This window comes from Abramis brama (assembly GCF_963993115.1).
Source record: "Abramis brama genome assembly, chromosome: 2".
In the NCBI taxonomy this organism is placed as follows: domain Eukaryota; kingdom Metazoa; phylum Chordata; class Actinopteri; order Cypriniformes; family Leuciscidae; genus Abramis; species Abramis brama.
In genome coordinates, this window is record NC_139964.1 from 32,655,051 (window position 1) to 32,671,007 (window position 15,957).

General features: G+C 36.9%; 2 protein-coding genes across 7 annotated transcripts; one reads left to right on the forward strand and one right to left on the reverse strand.

Annotated features, from left to right (window-relative positions):
* The first annotated feature begins 504 nt into the window (after positions 1–504).
* On the forward strand, positions 505–7,967 carry f8a (coagulation factor VIII associated). Of its 4 annotated transcripts, XM_084106756.1 has the most exons (12): positions 505–610; positions 972–1,018; positions 1,101–1,173; positions 1,540–1,699; positions 2,853–2,921; positions 3,046–3,166; positions 3,257–3,349; positions 6,605–6,669; positions 6,798–6,879; positions 6,968–7,014; positions 7,434–7,489; positions 7,598–7,967. In XM_084106756.1, exons 1-12 carry the CDS (start codon positions 552–554, stop codon positions 7,677–7,679), a joined length of 954 nt encoding a protein of 317 aa, XP_083962882.1. In that variant the 5' UTR covers positions 505–551; the 3' UTR covers positions 7,680–7,967. The 4 variants fall into 4 exon arrangements, with proteins under 4 accessions (XP_083962882.1, XP_083962881.1, XP_083962884.1 ...); XM_084106755.1 differs by lacking the exon at positions 6,968–7,014; XM_084106758.1 differs by lacking the exon at positions 2,853–2,921.
* LOC311078081 (epithelial membrane protein 1) lies at positions 7,956–12,579 on the reverse strand (the record flags this gene model as incomplete). 3 transcript variants are annotated; one of them, XM_084106762.1, is made up of 5 exons in its annotated part: positions 7,956–9,260; positions 10,144–10,284; positions 10,608–10,716; positions 10,883–11,003; positions 12,444–12,579. In XM_084106762.1, the coding sequence occupies 4 exons, from the start codon at positions 10,958–10,960 to the stop codon at positions 9,100–9,102; spliced, it is 489 nt and encodes a 162-aa protein (XP_083962888.1). In that variant the 3' UTR covers positions 7,956–9,099. The 3 variants fall into 3 exon arrangements, with proteins under 3 accessions (XP_083962888.1, XP_083962887.1, XP_083962889.1); XM_084106761.1 differs by lacking the exon at positions 12,444–12,579 and adding an exon at positions 12,027–12,151; XM_084106763.1 differs by lacking the exon at positions 12,444–12,579 and adding an exon at positions 12,027–12,089 and having other exon boundaries at positions 7,961–9,260; positions 10,883–10,951.
* Between the last annotated feature and the right edge of the window lie 3,378 nt (positions 12,580–15,957).

The following is a 15,957-nucleotide window of genomic DNA, read 5'->3' on the forward strand; positions in this document are numbered from 1 at the left end:
AGAGTATGGTACTTCTATACTCTTTGACCATGTTACGAGTGAGCGAGCTCCCTGTGGTAAGATGGCCGCCGTGTGCGGACGTCGACCTCCATTGGCCAGCAGCGCGCACGAGACATTACTCTTCATACTGATCACATTTAACATCTTACATTTAGACTCCGCCCATTACAGTAGTGGCCATTTTGAAAAGTACAGTATTTCGTTTTTTTGCTACTCCTCCTTCAATATTTGTCCAATTTTGTCCAAATTTTATTCAGTCTATTACAAAATGCCCGTGCAAAATCAGTTTTTGTGTGTGTTTTTTGTAATTGTTGGTTTGGTGCCCGTGAGAGAGACTGTGAATGCATTGAATTCAGGGAGCAGGCTAGGTTACTACAAATGATGGCTGTGAATAAACTATAATATAGCCTTTATTATGCATTAAACCGATTTTCTGTAGCCTGTGAAGTGTGAAAACCAATCAAAAGACAGCTTCGGATATGTGTGCAACCAACGGGAACTCTCGAATTGGAACTTCCTGTGTGTTTGCCCCTCCTTCTTAAGTGTCAACAATGGCAGCCGAGGGAGATTTTCTGATGCGCTACCGGGCAGTGTCAAATAAACTGAAAAAGTAAGAGCTAAAATAAAAGATTTATATTACTAATAAAATAATATTTTCAATGTTATCTCTGGTTGAAAATCAATGTTGTATACAATATTGAGCGTGACCAAAGAATGTCATGACAGCACTACACAACCCACACTAGCACGTTGCTAACTAACTTAAATGTAAAGAGATACGAAATTAAATGATCCCATTAATGTACGATTTATGTATAAACAGGTGCTGATCACATCCTTTAGATGTTTATTTTCATACCAGCTTCTTCGCATAACGAACAATTCCTGCCGAGTGGCTAGTCGGATGTCCAGCCTAACAATTTAATCGCATTTAGTGGCGTTTTAATATTTCGCTCTTCTTCAAATCACAGACGTTTTCTACGGAAGCCTAATGTTGCTGAAGCAAGTGAACAGTTTGGTGAGTACTGTATCATTAGACTGCTCAGATAATGTGTAGCACTGCTAGTCACTGTTTATGATTGTATGACATCTTTCCTCAGGTCAGCTGGCCAAAGAGCTGAAACAGCAGGACTGTCCTCAGTATGCTGCCTTCTGTAATCTCGCCATGGCCCGGTAAATGATCCATTTATTAATGCTTGTGATTTACAATAAATTAAATGTCATAGAATAAATAGTCAAATTATTTAAATGAATCAAAATGTTGATTTAACTAACTAAATAAAAAAACCTAATACATCTAACAGTACAGTGCTATAGATTTCCAAATAATATTTGACACAATTAATCTAATTTTTTTTTTGTGTAAATTGGGTCTTTATACATAAAACATTTTTTTGCTGTTGTTTTTTTATTTTTTTTTATTGTAGAATTGGGGTCCCTCGCATAAGGCTGATCATATTTGGGGGTCCTTGGTGGCAAAAAGATTGAAAGCTCTTGCTCTTGTCTAGAGAACATGCTGAAATGTTTCTGTCTTCGTAGCTGTGAGCAGACTCTGTTCAACGCTCCAGGAGAAGCCCTGGCTCTGACTGATGCAGCCCGACTCTTTCTGGCCTCGGAACAGGAGACTAAAGCGCTGATGGCTCCCGGTTTCGATGAGAATATGCAGGCAGCAATGAACTGCTATAGTTTTGCCATTAAGGTATTTATCTCAATCAAATGTATTACTAGTTACTCAAACTCATGCAGATAAGCATATATAAACAAAGGTTATTAATTTGCGGAAAGTTGGGCTGAGATTTGAATATGCAGTTTTAAATAGAATCAAAAACATAATTTACATTGTAAGTGTCTTTTTATGTTTTCAATACAAATAGTTTTGTTTTAGTATCAGTGAGGTATTAGCTTTTATTTTATAAAAAAAAAAAAAAATCTTTTAATATAGTTTTTCTACATTTTTATTTCAGTTTTAGTTATTTTAGTACATCAAAGTGAAACAAAATTTAGATGTTTCCATGGGAACTAGCTGAAATAAAACGTTTTCAACTAAAAATGAAAAACATTTTATGCATTTTGGCTGTTCATTTACATGACAACAGCGTTTTGGGGGCCTGAGAACACGGACTTTTGAAAATGGGTTTCAAAGTGCATGTTTTTGAAAAGAGACCGTTATCGTCTCTGTGTAAACTACACACAAAAACGCACATTTGTGAAAACGCCGTGCCCATGCGTATCATGTGTTCAGTCTTTACAAAGTGACAGCGCCAACTACTGGCCTGTCAGCAGAATACAGCGATTTTAGTCGTTTTAGCGGATCCGTGTGAACTCGGATCATTTTGACAACGTTGACGTCTGTACGTGAAAAAATGCGAAGGTACTCAGGTTTTTTTTACACTTTATTTTATTTCAGTTAACATTTATTTTATTTCAGTTAACATTTGTTTTATTTCAGTTAACATTTATTTTATTTCAAATAACAATTTGTTTGTTTTTAGTTTTAGTTAACTATCATAACTTTGGCCTGACAGAACATCAGTCCCTCATTCACTTACTATTACCGCCTCGCTCACAGTTAGAAGAAGAGAGGATGAGGGTAAACCACTACAAAGCAAAGCAACATTTGTTATTGCAGTAATAGTTCACCTCAAAATGTAACGGTTTCAGCTAATTTTCGCTTGCTGCTAGCTGCTATTTCACATGCTTCATGTTAAAATGCTCTTAAAAATGTATTGTAGTCATTTGAAGAGTACTGCAGGATTATTATAGTAAAAATATAGTAGAAATCTTGCAATCACATGCAGATTTTGTGTTCATTTAGATGTTATACTGCAAATATGTACTTATATATTGTTCAGGTCTATATTGAGATGAATCAGCCTGTTATGGCGGCCAGTCTCTCACTGGAGCTTGGCAATGCTCTGAAGGTGAGACATTAATCATTGTAATTCATGGGGAGGCTTTCTCTTAATAAATGAATTTAAAACGCATATCGACCTTCTTCCACAGTGCCTCGGCATGATGTGGTCCTGTTTATATATTTGTGTGTAGGAGATGAATAGACCGGGGGAGGCGATAGTTCATTTCCAGAGAGCCGCAGAACTGCAGATTCAGACTCCAATTGAAGCCCTGCTATCACTGTGGGAAATGGCCTCCTGCAAAATACTGACCCGTGAGTTCAAACAGAGGAGCAATTTCATGCGTTGAGTTTCAGATGTGGTTCTGTGGTTGTCAGAGCAGTGATGTGATGTTTGATCGGCAGGTGATTATGATGGTGCTCTTGCTGTGCTCTCAGAGATGCAGCACATGTGTCAGGAGAGAGGACTACAGCTCCCCGGCACCAACACCCCTGTCGGTAAGAATATGATGCACTTTCACTACATTCAATAAATACAATCAATCTTAGTTTTGAAATCTAGGTGTGTGAGGTAAGCCTGTTACGATTATTCAGTCCCTCCAGGATTTCGCGATGTTGCGAAACACACACAATGGGCGACTCACTTTCCTCACGCAGCGAGCGACTCACTCTCCTCAGCTGGTGATTCACTCATGTAATCTACACCTATAGTATTATAATAAAAGCTCTACCCTTATAAAATCCTGTGGTGGTGCAATAATTACTTCAGTAAAGTGTTTAATTTTTGTGTTGTATAAGTAATTTATTCTGAACCAATAATCTTAAATTGATTATCTCATTGCATTTTTTTTTACATTTATAAAGGCAATTTCCCCCTAACTGTCATCTTTCACGTCAAATTCTATACATTTTAAGTCACTACATTTTACCAATCAAATTGACTAGTATCAACAAAACATATTTTTCCCACTGCAGAGAAAACAGAATCTGCATCAGAGGTGGCATTTATAAAAATGTGAATATGCAAAACAAGAATAAAACACATTGTTTGGCCACTTTAAATAAACACCCGTAAACTTTTGTGGATTTTATAAATTATTTTTAAAATAGAATACTCTAAAAAAGTGACATTTCCATTTTTGCTGATTCACATTTGTATCAAAATAGGTAAAACACATTTCAAAGTTACATACAACATTATGTTTTGCAGCTAGGCGAGCATTATAACGTGTGTTACAAAGTGAGCACATTTGTCTCTGGCTGGACTACAATAGAGCAGATGGTGAACAGTGTTTTCTATGGGACATGGTAAGTCCCTTTGGGGTGGACTTTGGGCTTTTTCACTTTGTAAACCTATAACATGGACAAAAAAAGATATATAACACAATAAAGGAAAGGGGAAAAGCCAAAAAGTTTAATATGAGCACTTTAAAGGGATACTTTGTAGCTTTGTAGCAGTAGAAAACCTGTAGTATTTTCAAATTATCGTCCTTCCCTCCCTCATATCCCCCTGAGACGAGAGATTTATGTATTTTTTGTCTGTAAAAAATCCTTTGATGACGCAAAAATCGTAATTTTGCATCATCGGAGGCTTTTTTGGCCAGAGGCTAAAAACTACAGCCAGTAGAAGGTGCTAGATCCGCATGTTTTCAACCCGCCCAAATCTCACTCACAGAATGTTCAAATAGTGTCAGCCATCTTTTTTTGGAAGCTAAGCTAACAGGTTCTTATTCTGTGGAAAAAGCTGAGTAGGGGTTACCATCCTCATTTTCCCAGACATGTCCGGCCGTCGAGATCGTCCAAAATGTCTGGGATTTGGTTTTTGCTTTCTGCGGTCGACATTCATTGTTTACATGCACACCTTTTGTTTCAATCTAACTGAATTCATTCCGATTGGTGAATCTGAATGTAGTGTTTACATGAACGCTAAACAATTGATCGGTTGATGTGCGTTTTATCATTGCTAAGAAAATTCCCGCTCCTCCGTGAGAGATACGAGACCGGTGCGTCTCACAGGTGTCGCTCATCAGTAATCACGCCACCGGCCTCTCATCGTTCTCCCACGGCCCTCAGTCTCGTCCTGCTCACCACAGTAAACATGATGAATGGCGAAGAACGCAAAAGTCGAATCCCGGACATTTTTGGCGATCTCGAAATCCCGTGCAGACTCGTCACGGAGACTCACTAGTAGATAGCCTTGTTGTTTAACTGCACTCTCTTACTGGTAGGGCGTGGCTTGGGAGTGGCCTCGTAGGGCAGCGAAGCAAGTGCATTCTGGGAGTTGTTGTCTTTCATCCACATAAGCCACAAATACATTTTCTGGCTTTTCTCAGTCTAGAAAGCTCCAAATTCAAAAATAATTTCACATTTCTACTACATAAATGACCCATTTTAAATACACATTCATCTTTACAGAGGTGAAGTATCCCTTTAAGTAAAAATCTATCTACCTTTGCCGTTTTAACCTATAAAAACAAATGCCGAAGAACATCGCAACTTTTTAGAAAAGTGGCCGCAACATCAGGCATTTTAGGCCGCAACAATCACAAAAAAGGCCAGCGAAATCCTGGAGGGACTGGATTATTGATTCATCATCTAATCGTAGTTATTCGACCTAATCGCAATTATTTGAGAAACCAAAAAAAAAAACACTGTTGCCTTTTTAAATAATTTTTATTATTATATTATACACAAGTCTGAGTAAAAACATAACGTATTAGGCTTATACTGTAAGTCACATGACCTAATCAGAATTAAAGTGCCCGTATTATGCTATTTTAAAGGTTCCTAATTTTGTTTTGGAGGTCTACTACAATAGGTTCACATGCATCCAAGAATGCATCAAAAAACGCTTTAATTTTCTCAAAATATCCATTGCACATCACCTCATTTCTCAAAGAGTCTGAAAATGGTTTGTTTGAAGATTCAGTCTCTCTAAACCCCTCCTTTCCGCGAGCTACTCTGCTCCGATTGGTCAGACTGGCCTGTCTGTTGTGATTGGTCTACCGCTTACAGCGTATGACGGAAATGAAACGCCAGTTACCATATCTGAAATTCAGCCCCGGATGCTTCCTCAGAACTGGCGTCGGTTTTTCCGTATCAATTCCAGCACGAGTCCTCATCCATTTGAAGTGAATGCAAAGTGGATTCACAGCGCTAAAAACTGCGTCTTATCAACATGTCGACAGCATGAACCAAACTCTTCCAGTCTCAGCTACAACTACAGTGTTTGAGGGTCAAAGTAGATGTCATTTGCGGGCAGCCAATGAATACCATAGACAGGCATTATGCAAATGTGTTACGTTGTCATGTCGGTAACAGGAAGTGAGATGGAATTGCTAGTTCAGAATCTATTCGGAGACAATAACTTAATTTGTCATGCACTTTAATTTTAAAACTTTGCAGACCTTTTTAACTTCACAAAAAATCTGTATTATAAATGTTCAAAAATATTTGAAAAATTTGAAATGATAGCACGCAATTCATGATAATGACAGGCCTAGTATGAGGTTCGGTGGCCATATTTTAGGGACTTTCACCAGATTTGCTGTTTATTTGGGTTTTCTGATCACATATTCATAAGCAGCAGTCATATGTTTTGTGACTGATATTCATGCTCGTCAAGAATCTGTTTTACTGAGTCAGCAGTCCTTTTAATTTTGTGTGGACATCAGCTAATAATAATGGCAAGGAAATGAAATGTGCTGTAAATGCTAAAGATTCATGCTTCAGTTGTGTTTGTCTTAATTCCAGGTGCATTTATGGATATCATAGCAAAGTGTGAAATCTCCAGGGTATTGCTGTTAATGCTGCTTGAGGTAAAGTAAATATTATAAATAAGCTCATCTCACACGTTGGACAAAATATTAATAAATCAGACCTATACCATAAGTGGGTTTATTTACTATCTCAATAAGCATACTATACGTTTGTGTCTGTGTTTTAGCCTCCCCCTCAAAAGCTGCTACCCGAACACGCTCAGACACTAGAGCGATACGCCTGGGAATCCTTTGACTCACATAGTCAGGGTAAAACTTTCGAAATAATAGAGAACCAGGCACAGTGTTTTATTTGGTTTCTATTCTGTATAAACTGTTGTCACCTTCTGTCCTCTAGTAAACTTCCTTCCAGAAAACGTGTTCCTTCTCCTACAGTCAGTTGTGGTATGCATTTAAAATCTATTTATGTAAAATTAGGATGTTAAAACATACAGTGTCCAACACTCTGAGATCACATTTAATCTGCATTCAAATATGTAAAACAAAGTAGTGGTATGGCATTAAATAAGGAATAATTATACTTACTAAATATGCAACATAAACTACCATTCAAAAGTTTTGTGTCAGTAATTTTTTTAAAAAAGGAATAGTTTTATTCGGTACCAATTCAGCATATTAGAATGATTTCTGAAGGATCATGTGACACTGAAGACTGGAGTAATGAGGCTGAAAATTAGGCTTTGCCATCACAGGAATATGTTACATTTTAAAATATATTACAGTTCTAATAATATTTCACAATATTACTGTTTTTTTCTGTATTTTTGACCAAATAAATGCATCTTTTACTGGCCTGTTTACAGATGGCATGTCAGGAAAAGGATACAGAATCTCTCAAAGCTCTCCAGACAGAACTATGGTAAGCTTTCTGTATTTCCCACCTCATACTAGGCATTTATCCATATTATATTTAAGCCTTTGCAATTAGATAACCATTTTGAATCACCTTGCTCTTGTCTCACAACAGGCCTCTCCTTTCGGCAGAACAGAATCATCTCCTCCACTTAGTGGTTCAGGAGCGAATTACACCCTCCGGTCAGGGCATATGATTCGGCGTCATACACCCCCACAAAACACTTCTTATTGGAACATTCCTATGCCAGTGCCTGGTGCATTTTGCATGAGGACTGTAGAAGGTCACTGGACCTAGTAGAACTGTACAATCACATGTGAGAAAGCTTATCATTTCTCAATTGACATCAGGTTTCAATGTCTCTTATACAAACATGCTTCTTATCCTCCATTTTCATATTATGATATTGTGTTTAAAAAAATGCTTAAAGCTGTTAAATATTGATGTTGTAAATAATAAAAATTAAAAGAGATTCTTATGGCAAGGTTTTTTATTTGTGTGATTTACTAAAATTAATGTCCTCCCTGGTTTACACTGTTTGACTTTGCAATGAAAAAATAAAATCCAATCTGCAAAATAAAAATACATCTAGAACTGACTGAAACCAAGCAAAGCAGAAACTGCATAACTCTGCATAACTGCATAGCTTCTTCCTTGAGATGATATTGATTAATTACTCCCATAAAAATAGTACATTTTGAAATTTAAAACAAGAAAAGCATTCTGAAAGTTCTTTTGGAATATTCTGTGCTCTAGAATTAGAATCTTACAGGGTGATCATCTGACCACATGAACAATCATTCATCATGCTAATCAAAATAGTTGGCATAGCAACAGGACCCATGATGTCATTATCAAGAAAACCACTATTTTGAAATAGTTCAGGAAATATGATGGCAGAGTGTTTGTACAATCAAATTACAAAAAGTCTACATGACCAAGTGAATGATCACAAACTGAGCAGCACCATAAATGTATAGCAGTAACAAAGATTTGACCCTTATCTTGACCAACAGTAGAGACTATCCTGTGCTATTGCAATCAACAACATAAATTTAAAGAAAATATTAAATGAAATAAACCTGTTTAAGACAAAGCTAGTTCTTAAAGTGCAAGTGATGTTTAAAACTACACTTTATAACATTTTTCTATATGTACTTTATATGTACAACTTCGTTTTTTTTCTTTATACATGTTATAAATACATTTTGTACAATTAATTCTTGTATATACTGTATTTACTTCATCTTTGCCATCTTTACACACTAACCCCTGCAATAAAGTTTGTTCCTCTAACTGCCCTCAGTGCTTTGTGGAAGTAGGAAGATGACTAATCAAACCAATCTATAGCATTACTCAAAATAAAAATGCTGAGTCAAGGCTTTCATCTATTTTAAACTTGCTCAAACGTTTAAATGAACTGCTGATGCTCTGATTTGCAGTGCACATTTCTACATTTCCATCATAGGCCTGTATTCAAGACAACTCATTAATTTTCAGGTACTGCACCTACACTTTGAAGTAGTATAGTTAGTCAAAGTCCACATTAAAGTTAGCATGACAAAAGAAAGGAATATCCAAGGCTGTACATTAGCACTGAGAGCGAGGGCTAAAGTTTAATCCACTCTCTTGCGCAGGACGATGTACATAATTCCCGTAAAGAGGGTCAGCAGCCATCCGAACCAGGCCATGATGTAGGACCAGCCATACCAGCCATCCTTCTCACCTCTGTGAAAGTGATCGGTGTAGACTGACAGAGCCACCATTATGCAGAAACCTAGGGGTGCAAGAGAAACATATAAATGTACAACAAAAATTAATGTCTGTACAACCTGTATGTTTTTTTTATACATGTACAAATTTTGAGACAACAATCCACACTAGTGGTCGACCAGTTTGTCCGATACGTGTCAGAAGCGAACTGTTATTTTGACAGTGCTGGGACTTTTATTTTGACAGTGATTAGAACTTATTCTCCATCTTACTTTACTGCCTTTGTTTAACAGTTTTGTCTAAACAAATTGACAATATTAGACAGAACTGTTAAAGAAAGAACGCAAACAGTATATAAATAAAGTATTATAGCGTTTACCTTTCTATTAGTCATAGAAAAATAAATGCTGTAATACTTCTAAAGTATAAATCTTTTTTTTTTTTTTTTACAGATTTAGTTTTTTATCAATTTCAATTTTTTGCATATTTATATTTCTTCCAATTAATTATTTCTAATTTAGTAAATACTTAAAATAAATATACATTTTATTGCAGCAACTGTTATGCATGTGTTGTTTAAATTAAAGTGAGCGATATAAAATATATCGTCTTTATATTGGCCACCCTACTCTCTAAGATATCAGCATCAGTCATCAAAAAATCCATATTTGGTCGATCACTTATAAACATACAAACACATCTCAATGACGCCTTAATTTATGTTATGAGGTGGCGATTTTGTATGAATTTGTACAATTATTAGAAAAAAAGTAAGCATGAAGGTCCACCCTAACTCCACCCCTAAACATACCCGTCACTGGGGCGTAAGGAGATTTTACGAAAATGTATGAATGAGATTGTGCGAATTAGCCACCAATTAGCCAAAAAGAAAATTGTTACGAATTGCCATGAGATTGTGTTGCAGATTTTCAGAAGCAGGGACTTACAGGAGATGAGCTGTACAACTCCAGAGATGGTGAACCGCTTTCCTTTACCCAGAGTTAAGAGTTGGAATATGAACACGCACAGGGATAACACAGCAAACAGGCAGGACAGCACTGCAAACGCCTGAACCGCCTGCAGATAGTCTAGAAGGAGGGATTGAAGGGACGTCAGTGTCCCAGTCTGTACACTCTTAAAAATCAAGGTTCTTTATTGGAACCTATGGTTCCATGAAGAAAATGAACCATTCAGGAACTTCTCCGTTGCACAAAATGTACTTTATATTGTTAAAAGAGTTCTTCAGATGATTAAAATGTTTTTCACACTAAAAAAAAAAATGGCTCGCTGAAAGGTTCCTTAGGAAACCCAAAATAGTCCTTCTATGGAAATGACAGAAAACCCAGTATTTGAACCTTTGTTTTTAAAAGTGTAAAAGAGCCACCAGCGAAAATAAAATTATTTGTCTTACCTTTCCTGTATGAGGTCGGTATATCCATGTACACCCAGACATCATCATTGTTCTCCATCACCCATCTGCCCCACAGGTCTGTGTAAAGGGTCCTTGTGAACCACCATGCCTGGGAAAATACAATAAAAAAAAACTACCATTAGTTACAAGCAAATAACAATATAGTTAACAACTGAAAATGCTTGACTACTACAGTGACAATACAAACACTTACAATGCACACATATTTACATTTCATTACATATCCACATAAAAGAGGAATAATATTAACTTACATCATCTATAGTTGCCCAAAAGAGGAAGAATATTGTAGTCAGATGAAGCAAACAGATTCCAGCCAGGGCCTTCAACATATTCAGAGGATGAGAGGAGGAAACAGGGTGGAACAATATCCCGCTGAAAGGGAGGGAAATATTATAAGACATGACATCTTGTGTTTAAGAAATACTCCACATCGAAAGGTCCTGTGTGATTTAGCATCTATCTTATGATGACCGAATGAGAATTGCCACGTTTTGAAATGAAAAAGTTGTAAGAATGTATGCGAAGTGTTTAACTGTGTCCTATGCACTGGTGTTGAACGGAGGAGGAAGAGGGGTTTGATGAGATCTTTTCGAAATGAATATACGCTTTTCATTTACACAGTACTTTTACTTGTGTGCTAATGATAATTAAAGCCATGTGTGTTTGCATTTAAGTCAGGCAGATTTACCCAGTATTCTGATAACAAGCAGCCATGGCCTAGACATCACCACATTAAAGCTGCATGATCCAAAGCAATAGATAACCATTGTTTTGTTATTATAGGGTTACCTCTCCTTTTGGAATACTAGCTTCGTTTCCACCAAGATTACATGCACAAATCTCCAACGACTGTTAAACTACAATAGATGTCACGAGGCAGTAGGTTTTCTTTAATGACCTTTTCTTAAAGTCACACATATGAACTGAGACGTACTTTAAAATGCTGATGCATGCTGTTCATACAAACAACAATAAAGTTAAGAGAAAATATTGTGTTAAATCACATTTTAATTAAAAAATATAACAGTTCAAAGCAGACATTTGGCAATGCATTCATTTCATACACGTTGTATGCCCGTTCAAAATAACGTTGATGCGATCAACAATGCACAACAATCTGTTATTTATTGTCACACATATCTACATTAGCCTACATACATTAGACGAATGTACAATTAGAATCCTGATTGTTCCCGCGAATTACAGATGTGCGACACAGAAGCAATTCGTGTAACGTCATACTTTCGGATGCAGCTTCATCCAAATTCTAAATGATCTGAAATATATTTCCCTTTGTGTTATGTCGATTCTAATTCTAAGATGCTTAATTGCCTCAATAAATACTAACTTAACAACCTGAATTCTACAGCGATGGTACAGATAATAAAACATTACCTTGGGTATTTTAAGCTCTCGATTTATTTCTTGCTTTTCGTAGCCTATCTGATGACCCACCATCCGAGGATCCGCACTTCCCCGCACCTCCGCTGTCTCGCCCCCCTCCCGCACTCTTTTGCTGCATAGAGGACCCCACCCATCCCAAGGACTTACTTTTAAGTCCTTTACGCATCCCACATCCAGATTGCGAAATCCTAGAACTGTAATTGTCGCTCACGGGAAATACATGCACAATGTGTAGTAATAGACACACAAACGTTGGTTTCTCTGAATGTCAAAACAGCCACCAACATATTTTATTCAAATGCCGAACAGCTCAATGTTTAGACGCCTCCTTAAAAGCACTGGAAATTGTACTTTTGCCGCATGCTCAGTAATTCTTTGCAAGAGTTTGCGAGGTCGTCGTCCTATTACCTAAAGCTGTGATGTGCTATAGCTACAGCGATCTATCCGCATGCCGCAGCATAACTCAGCTCTTCTGGAGATGCACGGTGACCGCAGACTCCACGCTCGCCCGGTGTCGCACACATAACTGCAGGGTTGAAAGGGATTCATTTGCACGGGCCAAACGCAGCACATGGCTACCCAACAATAGGGCGAAGCAAGCGCCAATCAAACCCCATCTCTCCAATCATGATAAAGTAGCGCAGGCAGAAAGTGATGCGCAGGTACTTGATGACTCATCTAAAGTAGGTTTGGAGCGACCCCTACTGCGGATTGAACGGAGCAGAATAGGTTAGAAGATCAAGGCTAGTTGTCAGTGTTTTTTCCTCTGTGTGCGTTGTACATTTTATTTCCAACATTTTTTTTTGTGTGTGTGAATTTTTTTGTGTGTGTAAATTAATTATAATTGTTATAAAATATGTGTTTGTATTGTTCATAAATGCCACGTCGAGTGTTTTTATAAATAAATACATTTTTCTAAATTATATTTACATTTATAAATATTTATAAATGCTAATTGAAAATGTAAAAAAAATATATATATATTTCATGAATTGTTCTGTGATTATCATATGTCATCTCTAACACTTGTTTAGCTTTAAAAAAATTCAGAAAGAAAAAGAAGAGTCATTATGGAATAACTCGGATCGTACCACATAAACAACCGTTGAATATAGGCTGCAGTTCTCCATATTAATAAATGATTTAATGTCATCATTAGACAATTAGCTTCAGCTGTGGTTCATAGCAGATCAAAGGCGCCGGTTCCCAACGCGACACTTATAATCAGAAGCCTAGTTCTCAGACTCGAGTCACCATATTTTATGATACAAGCTATAGCTCGCTAAGTAGGCTGTTTGTGTGAGCATAAGATGAGTTAAACATCAAAATTGATGTAAAGTAATTGTATCTCTAAGAGCGGGAGATTCAACTATCCGAAATGAATGCGTGCAGTCATCTCTTAATACTTTGCATTTTATTCGATTTTCAGCTTGTTTTCTGTAACGAATTTGCCAAGAGGGAATACCCCCTGTCAAGGCCTAATGGCCACGACGAGATTTCAGGTGGCGATTTCTTCAAGTTTTGGCTAAACTCAAAACAGCGAAGAAGTGTGAAGTCTGTTGGAGACGGAGGACTGAATGCATCTAAACAGACACGACAGTTTGATTGCGGCGACCGGGTCTTAAAACTTTTTCTGAAGCAAGCCGATGTCGTCAATCTCCGAATTCGTGGACGTAAGTGTAACATATCCTCAAACTTACTGTTAATTCACATAAACCACTTAATTGCAAGTGATTTTTTATGTCAGCGAATAACAATTTATGGAAATTTAGAACGTATTTTGTCTATAGCCATTAATAAAAAACGAATGTAGGCTAGCCAAACATTCAGATATCATACGGAATTTCCAGAAGTCTTTTTAGATGGCTGTTAAGGAAGTTGAAATTATTTGCTAATTGCACTAAAATGCATAGGCCCCACTAGGAGTGGGGAAAAAAAAATCCCACTCCTAGTGTTTCATTCGAGATTTCCACTAATTTGTGTGAACAGTTTTTAAAACATTTTATATATGAGGTTGAGTGTATTGTCTAATATACATCTCAACATTTTTATACTCTAGAATCGGCTTTTTAACGGAGCTCTTAATCTTTTTCAACCTATCACATTCACAGCTCTGATATTGTTTATTTGAAGCTTTCTGTCCCTCTGATGTTCTGCCTTCTCATATTTTTAAAGGGGTTATTCCAGCGTTAAGTCCAGTTGTTACTGCTATTATCAATAGCTCCCTAGAAAATTGAATTGTACCAGGGTCTTTTAAACATGCTATAGTCCAGGGGTGCCCAATCCTGTTCCTGGAGATCTGTCTTCCTGGAAAGTTCAGCTCCAACCCTGATCAAACACAACTGAAGCAGAACTCTGCAGGTTGGTAGGCCTATATCGCCAGGAACAGGATTGGGAATTCCTGCAATAGTCCATCTGTTGTTAAAGCACCATCTTGAATTTCTAAGTTATCTTTAATTTCAAAAGTTTTTAAAAGTTGTCTATTCTTAGATTGCATCTTACCTGAGTACTTTTGATATTTGACGCATTTCAGTCTGCTTTTAGAGAACTTCATAGTACTGAATCTGCCTTGTTGAAGGTTGCAGTGATATTTTACTTCCTCTTGCTGTATTTTAATCCTGCTTGATTTAAGTGCAGCATTTGACACATCTGTGCTGAATTGGTTTGCATCTTAGCAAAATATCTTTTTCTGTTAATTTGGGGAAATGATTCTCATCTCGTGCTCAAATCTCCTATGGTGTTCAGCAGGGCTCTATTCTGGGTCTTCCTCTCTTTGCTTCCACTCGGTCATATTCTGAAACAGAACTTATCTTATATCTATGCCGACGATGACACTCAGCTTTACTTTCCTGTTAAAAGCAACGGTTCTGTCTAATCCGTTTGCATGTTTTCAAGACATTAAATGCTGGATGACTTTAATTTTTTACAGTTAAATAATGATATAACTGATTCATTGTATCTGGGTTTTCCTATATCAGCTCTGGAATGGTTGCAATTTGTGAAAGTCAGTAGCCAGATTTGACTGGCACTTAAAACCGTGAGCCAGTACTCGTCTCTCTACACTGGCTACTGGTCAAGTTCTGTGTTGATTTTAAGTTTCTGCTCTTCTTTTTAAAGATTTACATGGTCATGCTCCCCAGTGCATTTTTAATACTACCTCTAGATCTCTTCGGTCTTCTAGTCAATTTCTCCCCTCAGTCCCTCGTTCACATTAAAACTAAAGGTGACCTGGCTTTTGCTGTGGTTGCTCCTAGGCTCTGGAATAGTCTTCCCCCTCCCCATAAGATCTTCCCCTTCTGTTTCTGTTTAAATCCTCTTTGAAGACCCAATTTTATTATTTGTTTTAATTCTGTTTGAGGCTATTCAATTTTCATTTGTTCCTTTGTTTTGTTGGTTATGTATAAGTTTCTTTTTTTTTCTTTTCTTTTTTTTTTTTTTTTACAGCACTTTGGTTTCAACATCTGTTGTTTTTAAATGTGCTTTATAAATTAATAAACTAAACTAGTCCTATATTTAAACTGCAGCTATGTTTTCTTCCGATAGCGCTTGGAGACCTGCTCCGCTTGGACCAGTTAGCAGCTTTTTGTGGTGCTTCCATCAAGACTTCACGCACAGATGTCCATCTGCTATTCAGCTATGATTCATGTTATATGAAACAAGAGGTAAGCGTCCATTTTGCTTTTCATTTCAGTCACCGTATAAGTGTTACTTATTCAATAGCTTTGTCTCTTGCATTTCTTTTTTTGCTAGACAAATGTGACTTTTGGTTTTAAAAAGGTGCACTCAGTTTTAATTGAATTTTAATTGTCTAATGTTATAAATGTTAAAATTTAATTTAAATGAAGTGTAAAAAAGTGTTTGAAATTAATGAAGAATGTTTCGTTCAGAGTTTTTGAACAAATCTCTTGAATTGATTCATTAA

What these genes read in the sequence shown, in the direction of transcription:
- f8a (XM_084106755.1), top strand. Translation starts at nt 552, where the DNA reads ATGGCAGCCGAGGGAGATTTTCTGATGCGCTACCGGGCAGTGTCAAAT. An exon ending in CTCCTGCAAAATACTGACCC is followed by an intron (nt 3,167 to 3,256) that starts GTGAGTTCAAAC and finishes TTTGATCGGCAG; the next exon opens with GTGATTATGATGGTGCTCTT. An exon ending in CGGCACCAACACCCCTGTCG is followed by an intron (nt 3,350 to 6,604) that starts GTAAGAATATGA and finishes TCTTAATTCCAG; the next exon opens with GTGCATTTATGGATATCATA.